Raw genomic sequence first — 14,693 nt, forward strand, 5'->3', positions numbered from 1 at the left:
CTTATTAAAATATCTGATCCTAGACTTATACACAATTCTTGAAATGTAGCATTTATCTACATCATACCAACCGGGTGTGTCAAAGGTCAACATGAACGCATTTTAGGTGGCACGAAGAATTCCAATTCCAGAAATAAAAATGTGAACAAAATTATTAGCCATCATTACTGAGCCAAATTTATTGACCTGAGCTGATGACTCGGGCTAATTTATAACTGGTTAACCTGTTACAATTTTGAGACTTTTATAGATGTAGTGATCTTCTTAAATTGTGTTTTACGTAATTAAATCTTGAAATTTCTCCCAAATGATTATGGCAGGTTTGCGAAATGTATTATAGTATAAAAAATTAAATATTAAAAGGAAAAGATGTGTTTGCAGATAAGATTGTCTTTTAAATTAATATACTCATCAAAATGCCTATACCAGTACTATTATTTAATGGGCATGTGTGGGTGCATGACCTTAACCAATAATATTATTTAATGGGTGTGCATGGGTGCATGGCCTTATAGATAAGCTATCCTAGTTTGAAAGCTAAACTAGCCAGGTAGGTAACCATCCTGCTCACATTTAAGACTTGAGTGGCATTCACAACAAGGTTTGATTAGTGTCGAAAATCTGAGGAAAAATTCTGCAATTTTAGGGTTAAATATTTGACAGATTCAAAAATAGAAGCGATGGTGTAGGAAGGATATTTAGACGACTACAGAGCTTTGAATAAGCATGAATTTTGTGTTTTGATATTTCGCCTTAGCCCTTCCAAAAAATGACAATCTTTCTTTTTCCCTTCTCTAGAATTTTCTGGTACATGGTCTGGAAGCTTCTTGAGAAGAACTCAGATGTATTCATATGCATCGAAGGCATTGCTTCAGCTGGTTGAGATTCTAAGAACCAAAGTTAGTCTTAGGGGAACCACCACATTATGTATTGTAGACAGTGGCCAAACTTTCATCTTAAAGAAAGAGGAGGATTAAATCTAAGATGAACATGCTGAATCTTGCCAGAATTGTCTTCTCTCACTTAACACTAGTTGTTTCAGTCATCACCACCATTCAGCACTGACACTGTCATAGACATTTCACGCTTCTTGATAGTCCATTATAATAAGGCCCTAGATTTCTTGCTTCTTCCTCCTCATTTCCCTTATCACAGATGTGTTGTCATTCTCCTCGAATGACTTGGTCTGTGATTGAATAGAAAGGATTTCCAGTTCTTTATTTATTAATAGATCTAGTTACTTGATCTTCTATGTTATTATTTTTGGGCCATTATTTTCATTCCTAGTTTTTTGGGGCTCCACCACCCTTTGGCGCCCTCCAAAGTCATTTTACTAATTGAAAATAGATGTGGCCGAGTGATGGGTGTGGAGCCTTTCTCGCCTCCAGTCCTTGGCTTGGCCGTCTCCAAAGTCCGCACTGACTGTGAACCGAACCATTGAACTTTTATTTCCAAATTTAATTCTTTTTATTTAATTAATTTCTCAATTAATTAAATACAATTAAATATTAAAGTGTCATAATAATTTTTCATTAAATTAAATCATTAATTTAATCTTTTAATTTGACTTAATTATTAGAAAATACACCAAAGACTCATAAAACAACATATGAAAACCCATCATAGAAAAACACATAAAAAATCAAAGTAAATGGTTATAATCATGAATTAGTGTCATTCGACCCATTCAGAGGGTACTCGACTTAGATACTTGTCCTAATTTTCAATTAGAACAAATGGCTTAAAGGTTTAGGATTTGGACTCAAGAATTTATCTCCCCTCTCTTACCATTGAGATAATGTGATAGGGTATGCTCATCCTGGAAATTCAGGGAAGTCAATACCTGGTACTGGCAGCTTGCATAAAATTCACGCATGTACAGACACAATATTCTAAGCTAAACTGGAAATGGTAGGAAGTGGTGCATCATGTAGATCTCCACTAGCAGGTGAAGTCCTACAACTCCCTTCCTTAACCACGTCAGAAATGCCACACATAAAGAAAAAAAACATGCACACCATACACATGCAATATGGGGTAAGTATCCATAAGAAAACACATATGATATTAAACCATCTAATTGATCATCATCAATAACTCAAAACACTGAATAATCATCATGCATACATGAACTATAGAGCACCAAGTAATCTCATCATTTAATTGTTAAAATCAAATTTGTGTCACATCATGACTGGAAATTGGCATCGACGTTTTACTTTCATCAGTTCGACATCTCCTAATTTTTTCCTTTATATTGCATAACATCATTACGTTTTTTATAAAGTAAATTGGGTAGTGAGGTGAAGGATTTTTTAACAACATTGAATGAGTTGCATTGTTAGTCCTAGGGAACTAATGTTCCCGGTGGCACCTGTCTATTAATTTATAATCTAAAAACATTTCAAATCTCTAATCTTTAAAAGGATCTATTTTTAAAATCAATTTTTATGTGTTAATTTCTATTATCTGATTGGATGAGTCTTTTTTCCCAGGGGTTTAACTTGTTTTTTAAATTTAGAAAAATAATAGAAATTCATATCTCTCTAGAAAATTCCATTTTTCACTTTATCAATTGAAAAAAAAGAAAAAATTAAACAATGGTGGTGACCGAGTGCAATTGGGGGAAACTATGTAAAGGGCTTCGTTAGCTAGTGGATCCTCAACAGCGTTTGATTACTATCAAAAATCTGAGGAAAAATTTTGCAATTTCAGGAGTGGAATCTTTGACAAATTCCATAATAGAAGCGATGGTGAAGGAAGGGGATTTAGATGGCTACAGAGCTCTAAGTGAGCATGAATTTTGCATTCTGATCGTTCGCCTTAGCCCTTCCCAAAAATGACAACTTTTCTTTTTCCCTTCTCTAGAATTTTCTGGTACATGATTTGAAAGCTTCTTGAGAAGAACTCAGATGTATTCATATGCATCGAAGGCATTGCTTCTGCTGGTTGAGATTCTAAGAACCAAAGTTAGTCTCAGGGAAACCACCACATTATGTATTGTAGACGGTGGCCAAACTTTCATCTCAAAGAAAGAGGAGGATTAAATCTAAGATGAACATGCTAAATCTCGCCAGAATTGTCTTCTCTCACTTAACACCAGTTGTTTCAGTCATGACCATCATTCAGCACGGACACCATCATAGACATTTCACGCTCCCTGATAGTCCATTATAATAAGGCCCTAGATTTCTTGCTTCTTCCTCCTCATTTCCCTTATCCTAGATGTGTTGTCTTTCTCCCCGAATGACTTTGTCTATGATTGAATAGAAAGGATTTCCAGTTGTTTATTCATCAATAGATCTAGTTGCTTGATCTTCTATGTTATTATTTTTGGGCCATTATTTTCATGCTCAGTTTGTTGGGGCTCCACCACCCTTTGGCACCCTCCAAAGTGATTTTACTAACTTAAAATACATGTGGCCGAGTGGTGGGTGTGGAGCCTTTCTCGCCTTTGATTCTTGGCCTGGCCGTCTCCAAAGTCCCCACTGACTGTGAACCGAACCATTGGACAGACATCGTCGATAATTGACCACTTGTAACGGGATTAGAAGCATCTATTACTCTCTAGTATCTTCCCCTTTCAAACATTTAATAATGAAAACTCTATGTTTGGTTTCTTGTCACTTTCTTTTAATTCAAATATTTTTGCACACATTACGAGAAGGCTGGGTTCTATAGTTGTTAATCTCAGGTCAGTGGAAAATGTCACGCACAAATAATTGTTAACTGAAAAAATAATATTTAAATATTATTAATTTATATTATATTGTATTTCATAATACAATTTTTAGAATTTGTAATTATTTTATATTTATATCCATATTATTTTCCAATTTTCTTAAATATTTATTTTTATTAATTATTCATTGTTCAAATTGTATTATAAATCACATTTTAAAACTTCTAATATTACAATGTTAATCCTACCATGGAAACCCCCAAAATTTCCCTGTGTGAGTTGCGTGGAGAAACAGAGGTCCAGGGTTCGAGACTATCTCAAGGTCAAATTTGTACGTTATTTCTTAACAAAAAGAAAAAAGAAAAAGGCTGCATTCTATAGTTGTTAATCTCAGGTTAGTGGAAAATGTCATGCACAAATAATTGTTAACTGGCAGAATAATATTTAAATATTATTAATTTATATTATATTGTATTTCGTAACACAATTTTTAGAATTTGTAATTATTTTATATTTATATCCATGTTATTTTCCAATTTTCTTAAATATGTATTTTTATTAATTATTCATTGTTCAAATTGTATTATAAATCACATTGTAAAAATTCTAATATTACAATGTTACTCATTAAAATTCAAAATCAAACATAAAAAAGTACGTGAAATGTTAAATAGAGGGCAATATAAAATTTTAATACTAATACAATTATATTTTTATTTTCTTTATTATTTTTCTATTCACATAAGTAAACAAATAAGTGAAAAAAATAACACATTGATTTATAAAATGTAAGATGAAGCTCTAATAATAAAAAAATACCCCAAATTCCAAACAAAAACATTAAATTAATAAAAAAGTACTGGCATAAATATTCTTAGTGTGAAAGGAATTTTTTTGTTTTGTTTTTTTCTATATTTTTCCTATTACACTGTTAATTATATAATTTATTTTCTTATTCAAAAAATTCTTAAGTAAACTTTAGCAAGTCATTTTAATACCTTAAAATCAATTTTATAAATATATTATTTGGAATTTTATATATAAATAGACATATTGATAAGGACTCATAAATTATGTTACAATATTTTAAAGGTTTTATAAAAATTATTTTAAACTTATGTTCACCTCTAGTAGCTATAGATTAGAGAGAGCAACCACTTTATATTTTGGTACTTTTAATTGATTTTTATTTATTTTAAATTTACAAATATAACATATGAGTAGACTAAGTTTAATCAAATGAAGTATAAAGTTGCCTAAGAGTAGATGACAACTAGGCTAGCCTAAGAAATTTAAATTACTTATATATCAATCTATATCCAACAACGTCAAGTACCACCATTCTTATCAAACTAAATTTTGGAACATGATTCACAATAGAACAACCAAACAAAAAATAGAATTATAGTTACAAATTCATATAGAATTTTATATTTTTGATATCTAAAAAATAATATTATCTTTTACATTTTTTTTAATCTTACAAGTACCCTTGCACAAGGCAAGGACTCAAGCTCACACAGAACTCTTGTTATGAAATAAGTGCACTGCTATAATGCACTCTGAAATATTTTAACATTAAATTCACTTTGCACAGTAGTTAGTTAGAGTCTCCTTTTTTTAATAAAAAATCCAAATAAATTTCCACATTGCACCATCTTTTTAATATAATTTATATTGATAATTATAAATAAATCAATTTAATTTATTTTTCATGAAATGCACTCCATTATTGTACATTATAACAAAAAAAATTTTAAACAAGTTGGAAGAATGTTTGATAATTTTAACATTTAACTTTGTTGAATCATTTCATTTATGTTTCAAATTTTTAAGGAGATTGGAGTGTATTTAGATACTAAACTTATAAGATTATGTATTTTGGTTTATACAATTCATTTATATTTCAAATTTTTTGGAGTGTATTTAGATACTAAATTTATAAGATTGTATATTTTATTTTGTACACCATCATATACTTTGAATCTAAAAGAAGTTTAACTAGCTCATTCTTATCAATTTTATTTTATTTTTAATTCTTACCATATCATTTTACCAACTTTAAATATTATATGTCAAAATGGTATCTTTACTTCAATTTCTCAAGGACTCTAGAATATATAGTATAAAATTGTTAAGAATCTCTATGAAAACTAAAATTTATAATCTTGTAAGTTGAAATATCTAACAAAATGAAATTTTATTGAGTATGACCAAATTTATATAGTACAATTTATTTTTTTACACTTTGAATAAGATTGCATATAAGTCTAGAATAAAATAACTTACAAATAGGAAAAATTCACATAGACACAACATAACACTTTTACAATTCAAACTGAAGCTTATTTAATGTGCATTATGGCACTATTATTATCCATGATTTTAGTCATAGGATGATCAAAGAGATGCGAAGTAAGAGGTATATAAGATGATGAAGCATTTTGGGAAACATGAGTGTGAGCTTTGGCTTTAGCTTGACATTTTCTATGATGAAAACAAGAACATTGGTTATGTTTACTTTGGAAAGATACTTGAGGTGGGGTAGGGTCAATTGACATAAGGCCCCTATCTCAATGTGATGGAAGAACAAAAGGAACACCACTGATAGGATCAAGCTTAGATACACTAAATTCATGGATTTTATGGACCTTAAAAGCTTCATAAAAGAGGAAAAGATGATTGGAATGTGGTGGTGATGAGTTATTGATCGAAGGCCAAAAGAAATCAAGCTTAGAAAATTCTCAAGGCATGGAGGGATGATGAAGACTATTGTTAAGTTATGAAACTCAACAACTATTGTGGCCCTCCCTTGGATAAAAAACATTAACAAATTATTCCAATAGAACCCATAACCTGAGATAAGCACACACAATTTCAAGTAACTATAGCCTAGACTATCACTATCCATAAATCATAACAACTTACCCTAGATAGAGTCATTATTGATATAGGTAAAATTGAAAGGTGGGTCCTTACCTTTATAATGGTCTCCATAGTCAAGTTCTTGCAATGCCTTCACATTAACCATGCCTTCTCTCTCAAACACTATGTCAAAATGAAAAAGAAGTTGTATAACATTATTAGAAAGAAAGAAGAGCCTCTCCAATAGTTCCTCTCACATGGTACTCATGTATTTTATGTCTACCACACAACCACTATAATAGTTTTATGGTTCATATCATTACTTCATTTACCTTTAGCATATTTCAACATCTAACACTTTTTAATTTTACATTTTCTATAGGTTCAATCCAGTGGTCAAGATGAAGAAAGCCGATGATTTATTGTGTTTCAAACATTTCATTGCTACATTTTTCTTGATAAATCTACTAGCTTAACATTTTATTACAGCACTGTAATTTAAATTCATCGTGATTAGATAATGCTCTCTAAAATACTACTTTTGTAGTAAAAGTTTAGCATATAATGACACTTTAATAACTTCATTCAATTTTACAAACCTTCAAATTAACATGTACATTAAATTCAACATAATTAGGTTTTGTTTTCAATTAGGAGAACTTTTTTAGACTATAAATGCACTTCACATTTCAACCACTAGAATATGCTTTGTTTGCGGCTATATTTCCTCTGCTTCAAGGATTGAGTTGGATATATGCAATATGTCATTTGAAAGAGGAATATTAAGGTTTTTCATCTTTCTTGATTTATAGACTCAAGTATTTTTGTGTTGTTTGTTGTTTTAGAATGTTAACTTGGGCTATGTAAGATGTATGTTCCTTGATCCCACAATTTGATTCATTTCATCTCTTTTATGTTCTATATCCCACTTCTACTCTTCGTGGATACTAATGGTGGAATGTGTAAAACTAATATGCATTTAGTTTGTAACTATTCAAACAAAATGAAATGTGAAAATACTATTCTTTCTTTATGCAAGATTCAAGTTAATTTCCATTCGTTGTTGGTCAAAAAGTAACTTTTGCTTCCTACTTTCTTCCTTTTATGCCTCTTATATATGGGTTTATATATACAGCATTTCTAATGTGTTGGAATTAATATAAACGGAACAAGCAACACTTACAAAATATTATATTTTGGTAAATTTTCTACTTTCACTTCTATGACCTATTGACATACCTCTTGCACATTTTCTTGGTGCAAATTTGCTGGTTTATTTATGATTTCTACAATAGGCAAGAATGATTCCTCAAACATAAATTCTGTGTATTAAAACATTTCAGTTATAAAAGTATTGACATTTTATGTTTTGGGTATTCTACTTTAAAAATCAACATTTTTCTCATTTTTTTATCATGAAAACAGTGTAGCAATTGATTTTGCTAGGGTCTGAAAGTTGAATAAACAATTCTATTTTTAGAAAAACATAGTACATTTAAAAAATTGGTTTTAAATTGCAGATTACATTTACATTATCATAGAATCTTTATTTTTATTTTGTGCAATAGAATGATAAGGCATCTTTCTACACACACACACACACACACACACACACACACACACACACACACACATTGTTAATAATTATACAAATGTTCCATGATAATGATAGCATAGGATTGATATCAAATGTTTAAGGTCGATAGGACATTCAAATATTTGATTTCATTGATTGGGAATAATCCAATCGAACCCACAATCATTAACACTCCCTCTTAGCTATGGAGGATGATTTCTATGCAAATAAAACAACAGAGAGTAGATTTATTAGCTTATGGTAAAATCAAGCATATGGTATGCCCATGAATACCAACCATATAATATTCACCATACTGAAATATTTTCTTGGTATACACATTGACATCACATAGCATACACCATGTCATATCTTAGTAACCTTAGAGACACATGAGATATGCACTATCATATTGTATGGCATTGTTCAGAGATATCTTGACTTGGAGATGTCCATCCTAATGGTATCATCTCATGATATTTACCAAGTACTCAGAGAAATGGCATACAAATCTAATTCAAATTGAAGCTTCTTTTTAGAGTGTAAATTAAAATTTTAGGGAGTGAAGATCAAATTCAAAGATGTCCATATTTTGATTTATAAGCATTTGTGACTTTAACATAGTGCGCATAAGACTTTGCTTCTTTATTTTAACTTTTAATTAAGGTGGCATCTTGAATTTTTTGTTCCTACCTTGCTATCCTCTTCTCTTCTCTCCTTGTAGTGACCTGATGACTTAAGAGTATGTTTTTTCACCTTTTTGTGCTCAATTGTCTACACAATAAAACATGATTTACATCATACTTGCAACGTTTTCAAAGTTCAAGTCTGTCTATTTTAGGCGCTATCAGGTTGTGTAAATATGTGTTATAAGACTATTTATAGGTGTTATAAGAATTTAGTAGTAGATTTTAGATAGAAAAGAGAGTATTCTCCATAGGTGTTGTAGGAATTCTGGTAGATGTTGTAAGAACTAGAATAGGCATCATAATACTTCCTATAGGTGCTATAAAACCTAATGTAAGCATTGGGAGACACTATAAATGTGCTCATGTACCTACAAACTTGTTAAATCTACAAAAAAAACACTTCAATTTAGTAAACGAATATCAAATTTTGTAAGATTGAGGCTCCAACACCAGTCCCATCACCATTATGTGTACTATAAAAAGTATATTCATGAAAATTTAGCTTGGGATACTCACTTTGAAAACAATTAATGACTAGACTTCTTAAATTACACTCTCGGATTGACACGTATAGACCAGCCAAACTTCATCATAAAATTATTAATTGTTTATTATTATTTGCCCCATCGTTGGCCTATCAGTTCCCCTGAAAGAATAGTATTCAATGTTGTGGCATAAATTTTGGCAAAGGTATGCCTAATCATGATGGTCTTGTAATTGTTGGGGTCAAAAATTGGCCTTTTCTTATGAAATAGATGGATCAGGTGCCTCGACCAAGCCTTCAGAAAGCTAGTACAAACCACTCTATTAAAGAGTGTGGTGAGATAGGAGCCAATCACTAAGCTATCAAGCTTGAGTAGTTTTGCCTAGAAAACATACTCATCGACAACTCTACTGCATTTCATCGTTTTGACAATCTCATAGATGATGGAAGTAGTACAGATATCACAGTGAGGGTGTGAGATGAGGTGAAGAGGCAGTTGATCTAGGATGTCATAAAGGGTAGTGGTGTGGGAGATGATGAAGCACAAGTCGATGGAGCAAGTTAGGGTGGATACCATGGGAACAAGGTGTGCCAAAAGAGCTTTAAGTCTTGGCTAAGTGTATCGTGTAAGGAACTGTATTGTGAAGAAATCTAAGCACATTTCTTCACATGATGAAACCAATGGTAGGAATGTCAAAAATTGACAATATAGTTGAAGGGAAGGTCTCAAAGGTTAAAGTCAAGCGACAGTGAAAGGATTTACAATTGGCATCAAACCAACAGTTCATAAGGCACTTGTTCTAGTGCTTTTATCTAAGGATAGGGTGGTGGCGGATGGAAAGGAAAGTCAACTCCCACATGGCTATACTTAAGAGATAAAACATGGAGGAAGCATGGTTATACTCAAAGAAATAATAGACGAGAGGAGTCGATGTAGGTGGACAATGAAGAGGTCCTCATCACCCTAGGCAAAGCGGAAGTGGAAATGGCTAGGGCTATGATCCAAAGAAGCCAGGGGGGTGGGGATGTGGGTGAAGGTGTGGTGTGGCCTTCCCCATAAAGGGAAGGGGGGACTGATGAGAGGGGGGAGAAGTGAAGCGCTAGGCACAAAAGAGAATAGTAGGAAAGCAAGAGATGGGTGATGGTGACGCTACAGATGCAAGAGATGAAAGAAGCACCAATGATAATGTAGTCAACCACACTACACACCCATAGTGTGGCTAACAGGTAAAAGGCTCAGATCTAGGAAAATAAAGAAGGTCGTTCAAAATAACTAGATCAGAAGACTCACACAGCTAAAGGAGGTGATGACCATAGATAGGTAAAGGTCGATGGCGATCCTCAAAAATATGTTGGAGTCCCAAACTGACATGATCAAATTCTATAATATAGGTCCATTCCATCCCTCAGTCATGTATAGGGGTCCGCCATTCCTTCGTCTGTGCATTGAAGTCACCTAAGATAATGTTGTTACCCAAGGCACTGAATCTAGAAATGCACTCAATTAGATCAATAAGTGGATCACTGTTCTCGATATTGTGAATGGCATAGGGTGAAGAGGTTGGTGGAAAGTAACAAATCGCGATGATGGTGTCTTTCATGGCATACTTGAATCCACATAAATTTGGCATGTCTGTCAGAAATAGACCATAGAAGTAGCATTGAAGAGGTTGTCTCTAATCAGGCAGGCACCACCTCCAGGCCCCCACACACCACCTAAGGAGTGAACCTAATCCCCGAAGATTGACAACCATTGATAACCATCGAGACCCAGACTCTCATGGGTCTTAGTGATAGCTAAGATATCTACCGACCCTACAACATCCTGAAAAAGACCTTGAAATGTCATTTTATTTATATAATTAGAATTAGTTTGATCTTCAAGATACCACAATTAACCAACATACTAAGTGATGAACCCAAACATAAGAAACTTACCTTCATAATAAAAAATAAATAAATCAAAAGTATAATAAAGAAAAAAATTATCTTCATAATTAAAAAAGAAATAAATGAAAATTTTAACAAAACAAGTTTTGCAATTCAGAACATTTAATTACAAAGAGTGGTTGTTCTTTTTCTAATTATTTAAAATAACTATTTAGAATATCTAAAGTATGATTTAGATAGAATTCAAAAATAAATAGAAATAATATATGATAGTTGAAAATACATATAATTGATTTTAATAATTACTACCAAAAATGTTAAAAATAGAAAAAAAGATAAACAATTTTGTGAGATAGATAAAATAATAAACTTTAATGGGGGGAAATTTATAGATATGTGTTTGATTGACATAAAGTGGAGTTTAATTCTAAGCACCATGAATTTTAGGAAAATACATAAAAATAAAAATTAGGAAAACACTACGCACAAATTTTAACTTATGCATAATGCCATTGTAGAAAAAAGTAAGAAGAGACATTACATAAATGTATACATGAGGTGGTTAAGGTTGTCAATTAAAATTTAAAATGTTTGAAATGTAATAAATCCATCCATAATCTTAATTATAATCTCTAGGCCTTGATCATTATGATAAACCATAACCCTAATAATAATAAGACCTGACCTAATACTAATCCTAATCCTAATCATAATTTGAATTGAAAATCCTAAACCTTAACCCCAGCCTCAAATACCCTAATAATTATTGAAATGAAAATATTAAATAAATTAGGGTTATGATTATGTTTTTAGTATGCTTAAAATTAGGGTTGGGATTTTATATAGTTATTAGGATTAAGATAATACATTAAAGTTTAGGGTTAAAGTTACAATTCAATTGAAGTTAGGTTCATGGTTAAGATTGTTTTTAATAAAATGCATTTTTTAGCCTTCACCTAAGCTCTAAACCTTTGTAACCCTAAATCCTATATACTAAACCCTAATCCTAGTCCTACCAAAAAATATAGTCCTAGATGGGAAATCTAATAAAATATGTAAAACTCTAATTTCATATTTTTTTATCCAAGTTTCATAATCCAAACTATATAATTTATCATTATCCTAAGTGCAAAGTAGACCTTTTGGCCAAATATTTCATATATCATAATCAAAACTACAACCTTTTCCCTATTTCTAGTTAAAATCTAACCCTAATGCAACCAAAAACTCTATTTTGAGTCCTAAATTTAATTGTAATCATAATCTAAACTCTATTCCTTATTTCAGAAATATATAATCTAAGCATAATCCCTAACTATAATTTTTAACCTATACCTTAAAGTTATCTTAATAATAGATTTACTCCTGCCCCTTTCTCAAAACCTAACCATAGCATTAACTATAATTACCATTCTAAAACTAACCTTAATCATAAATCATAAATGTAATCACAATCTTAAGCATGCCTTTACTCCCTAAATGATATTAATCAGACCTTTAAAATGTATCCCTAACCTTAATACTAACCATAACCCTAATCCTTAACCTACCCCTAACCCTTACCCTATTCCTTACTATACATGTAAACTTGACTGTCATACTAATCTTTTCTCTAAACACCAACCCTAACCATGATACGAACCTAATCCTTATCCTATGGTTTATCCTAACCATCATACTTCTCCTTTTTGTAAACCTTGTACCCTATCCCTAACAATTTATCCTTACCCTAATCCCAACCCACACCCTATTCTTGGTCATAACCCAAAATATCTTATTAATCCTAGCTCAAACTTTAATCGTAACCCTAACCTGAACAATATCTGTCGACCCCAACACTAACCTCTTAACCCTGGTCCTATTTATGCCCCTAAATCTGATCATGATATTAATTTTAACTCAAAACTCTATAAGCTAATTTAAACCAAAACTCTAATGTCAGTCGTAAATTTAATTTTAATTACTTGAAAAAAAAAACATAAGCACAAAAAATGATTATTTTTAAAAGAAATCTATTTTTCTAAACATATTTTGAAATGAGCATCATAAAATATGGTAAAAATGTTTAATATTTAATAATATAATTTATTATAGATTAAGTATATATTTAACTATAAAAAACACGATTGCTACTAACTTATATATATATATATATATGCAATCGACAGATATCCTTGTTGAAGACACCTCGAAATATATCTCTTGTCTTATTTTATATATAATATATAAAAACTAACATATGACTAGTAATATATACCTATTTCCATCACCAAAAAGGGTCACTACAGCCATCAAATTGAAGACTTGAACTAGTAATATATGTCTATTTTCATTCACCGAAAAAACACAAAATGTAGGCGTTACAAGGAAAGTCGATAGTCCATGCCATAATTATAATATAACTATCTTTATCGTCGACATTACTTTTACTTCAATGGGCCCACTCACGTCTTATCCGTGTGATGTTAACATTTATTTCACCAACATATAAATGCCACGCCCCAGCAAGCCACGTCAGTTGTTTGTGAAATCCTATAAATTGGCCTTCGCTCAACTCTCATTTTCCATGTAACTTTTTGAGCTATTTACGCAGCCGTCTCTATCTTGATATTTTTCTGTCTTTGTATTTCTTGACAAGTATCTCAATTTCTTGACAATGGCGGATTCAAACGCAGCAGAGCTCCTCATGAGCAGGGACACGTAGGCCAAACTCACCCTATCCCCCTGTTACTGAGCGGTGATCTTTTATTTGGCTTTTGCAAGTGCTATTAAAATTTGACCAACAGATCACAATCCCTTCATCTTTTTAGATTTGATTGCATTTTTTTCCACCTTTTGCCTAACCAAATATTTCAATTTTTTGCATTCTATTGAAATTCATCCTACCTTACGTACTTTTATTGGTTAAATGATTACACGGATCGGTCTCTGATCTGTTGAAATGCTGTGTGTGTACAGTCCAGCGATGAGGAAGAAGATGAGAAGGGAGAGAAGAAGAAGGAGACAAAGAAGGGTGGATTGAAGGACAAGTTGAAGCTTCATGGAGACAAGAAAGAGGAAGAAGAAGACGGTCATGTGAAGGCTGAGGAAGAAGGGGGCGAGAAGAAAGGGTTGACAGAAGAGATCAAAGAGAAGCTCCCTGGAAACCACAAAGAGGGAGAAACAGAGAATTGAAAGAGTAAATGAATTTTATTTTTTGGGTTGTTTCATCTTATAATGAGTTGTGTGTAGACCATCTTCTGGTTTGAAGCATACTGTGGATTGTATGTATGCTGTGTCTTTCTATATATAATAAAGAGTGTGATGGTGCTGGTTCTGGTTTGTAATTGCAATGTTTCAATGAGGCCTCTATTTCTAATGGAGACGCGTTTAAACAATTTTTCCATAAGAAATTTGGGCCAGCAGGGGCTAACCAATATAATTTGTTTATTTTAAAACGTGAAATTAGATAGGTTTCAAAGAAACTCAACTCACATGCACATGTATTTAAATTCTCTCATGTTCATT

The 14,693-nt window shown here is 31.8% G+C and overlaps 1 protein-coding gene across 1 annotated transcript; it reads left to right on the forward strand.

The window, feature by feature from the left end:
- Window positions 1-3,931: 3,931 nt before the first annotated feature.
- Window positions 3,932-14,360, forward strand: LOC149559855 (uncharacterized). The gene is made up of 3 exons (XM_089827496.1): window positions 3,932-4,013; window positions 7,843-7,871; window positions 14,145-14,360. The coding sequence occupies exons 1-3, from the start codon at window positions 3,932-3,934 to the stop codon at window positions 14,358-14,360; spliced, it is 327 nt and encodes a 108-aa protein (XP_089683622.1).
- Window positions 14,361-14,693: the final 333 nt, after the last annotated feature.

This window comes from Cupressus sempervirens, chromosome 4 (assembly GCF_028749045.1).
Source record: "Cupressus sempervirens isolate cs-2001-9-10 chromosome 4, ASM2874904v1, whole genome shotgun sequence".
NCBI lineage: Eukaryota > Viridiplantae > Streptophyta > Pinopsida > Cupressales > Cupressaceae > Cupressus > Cupressus sempervirens.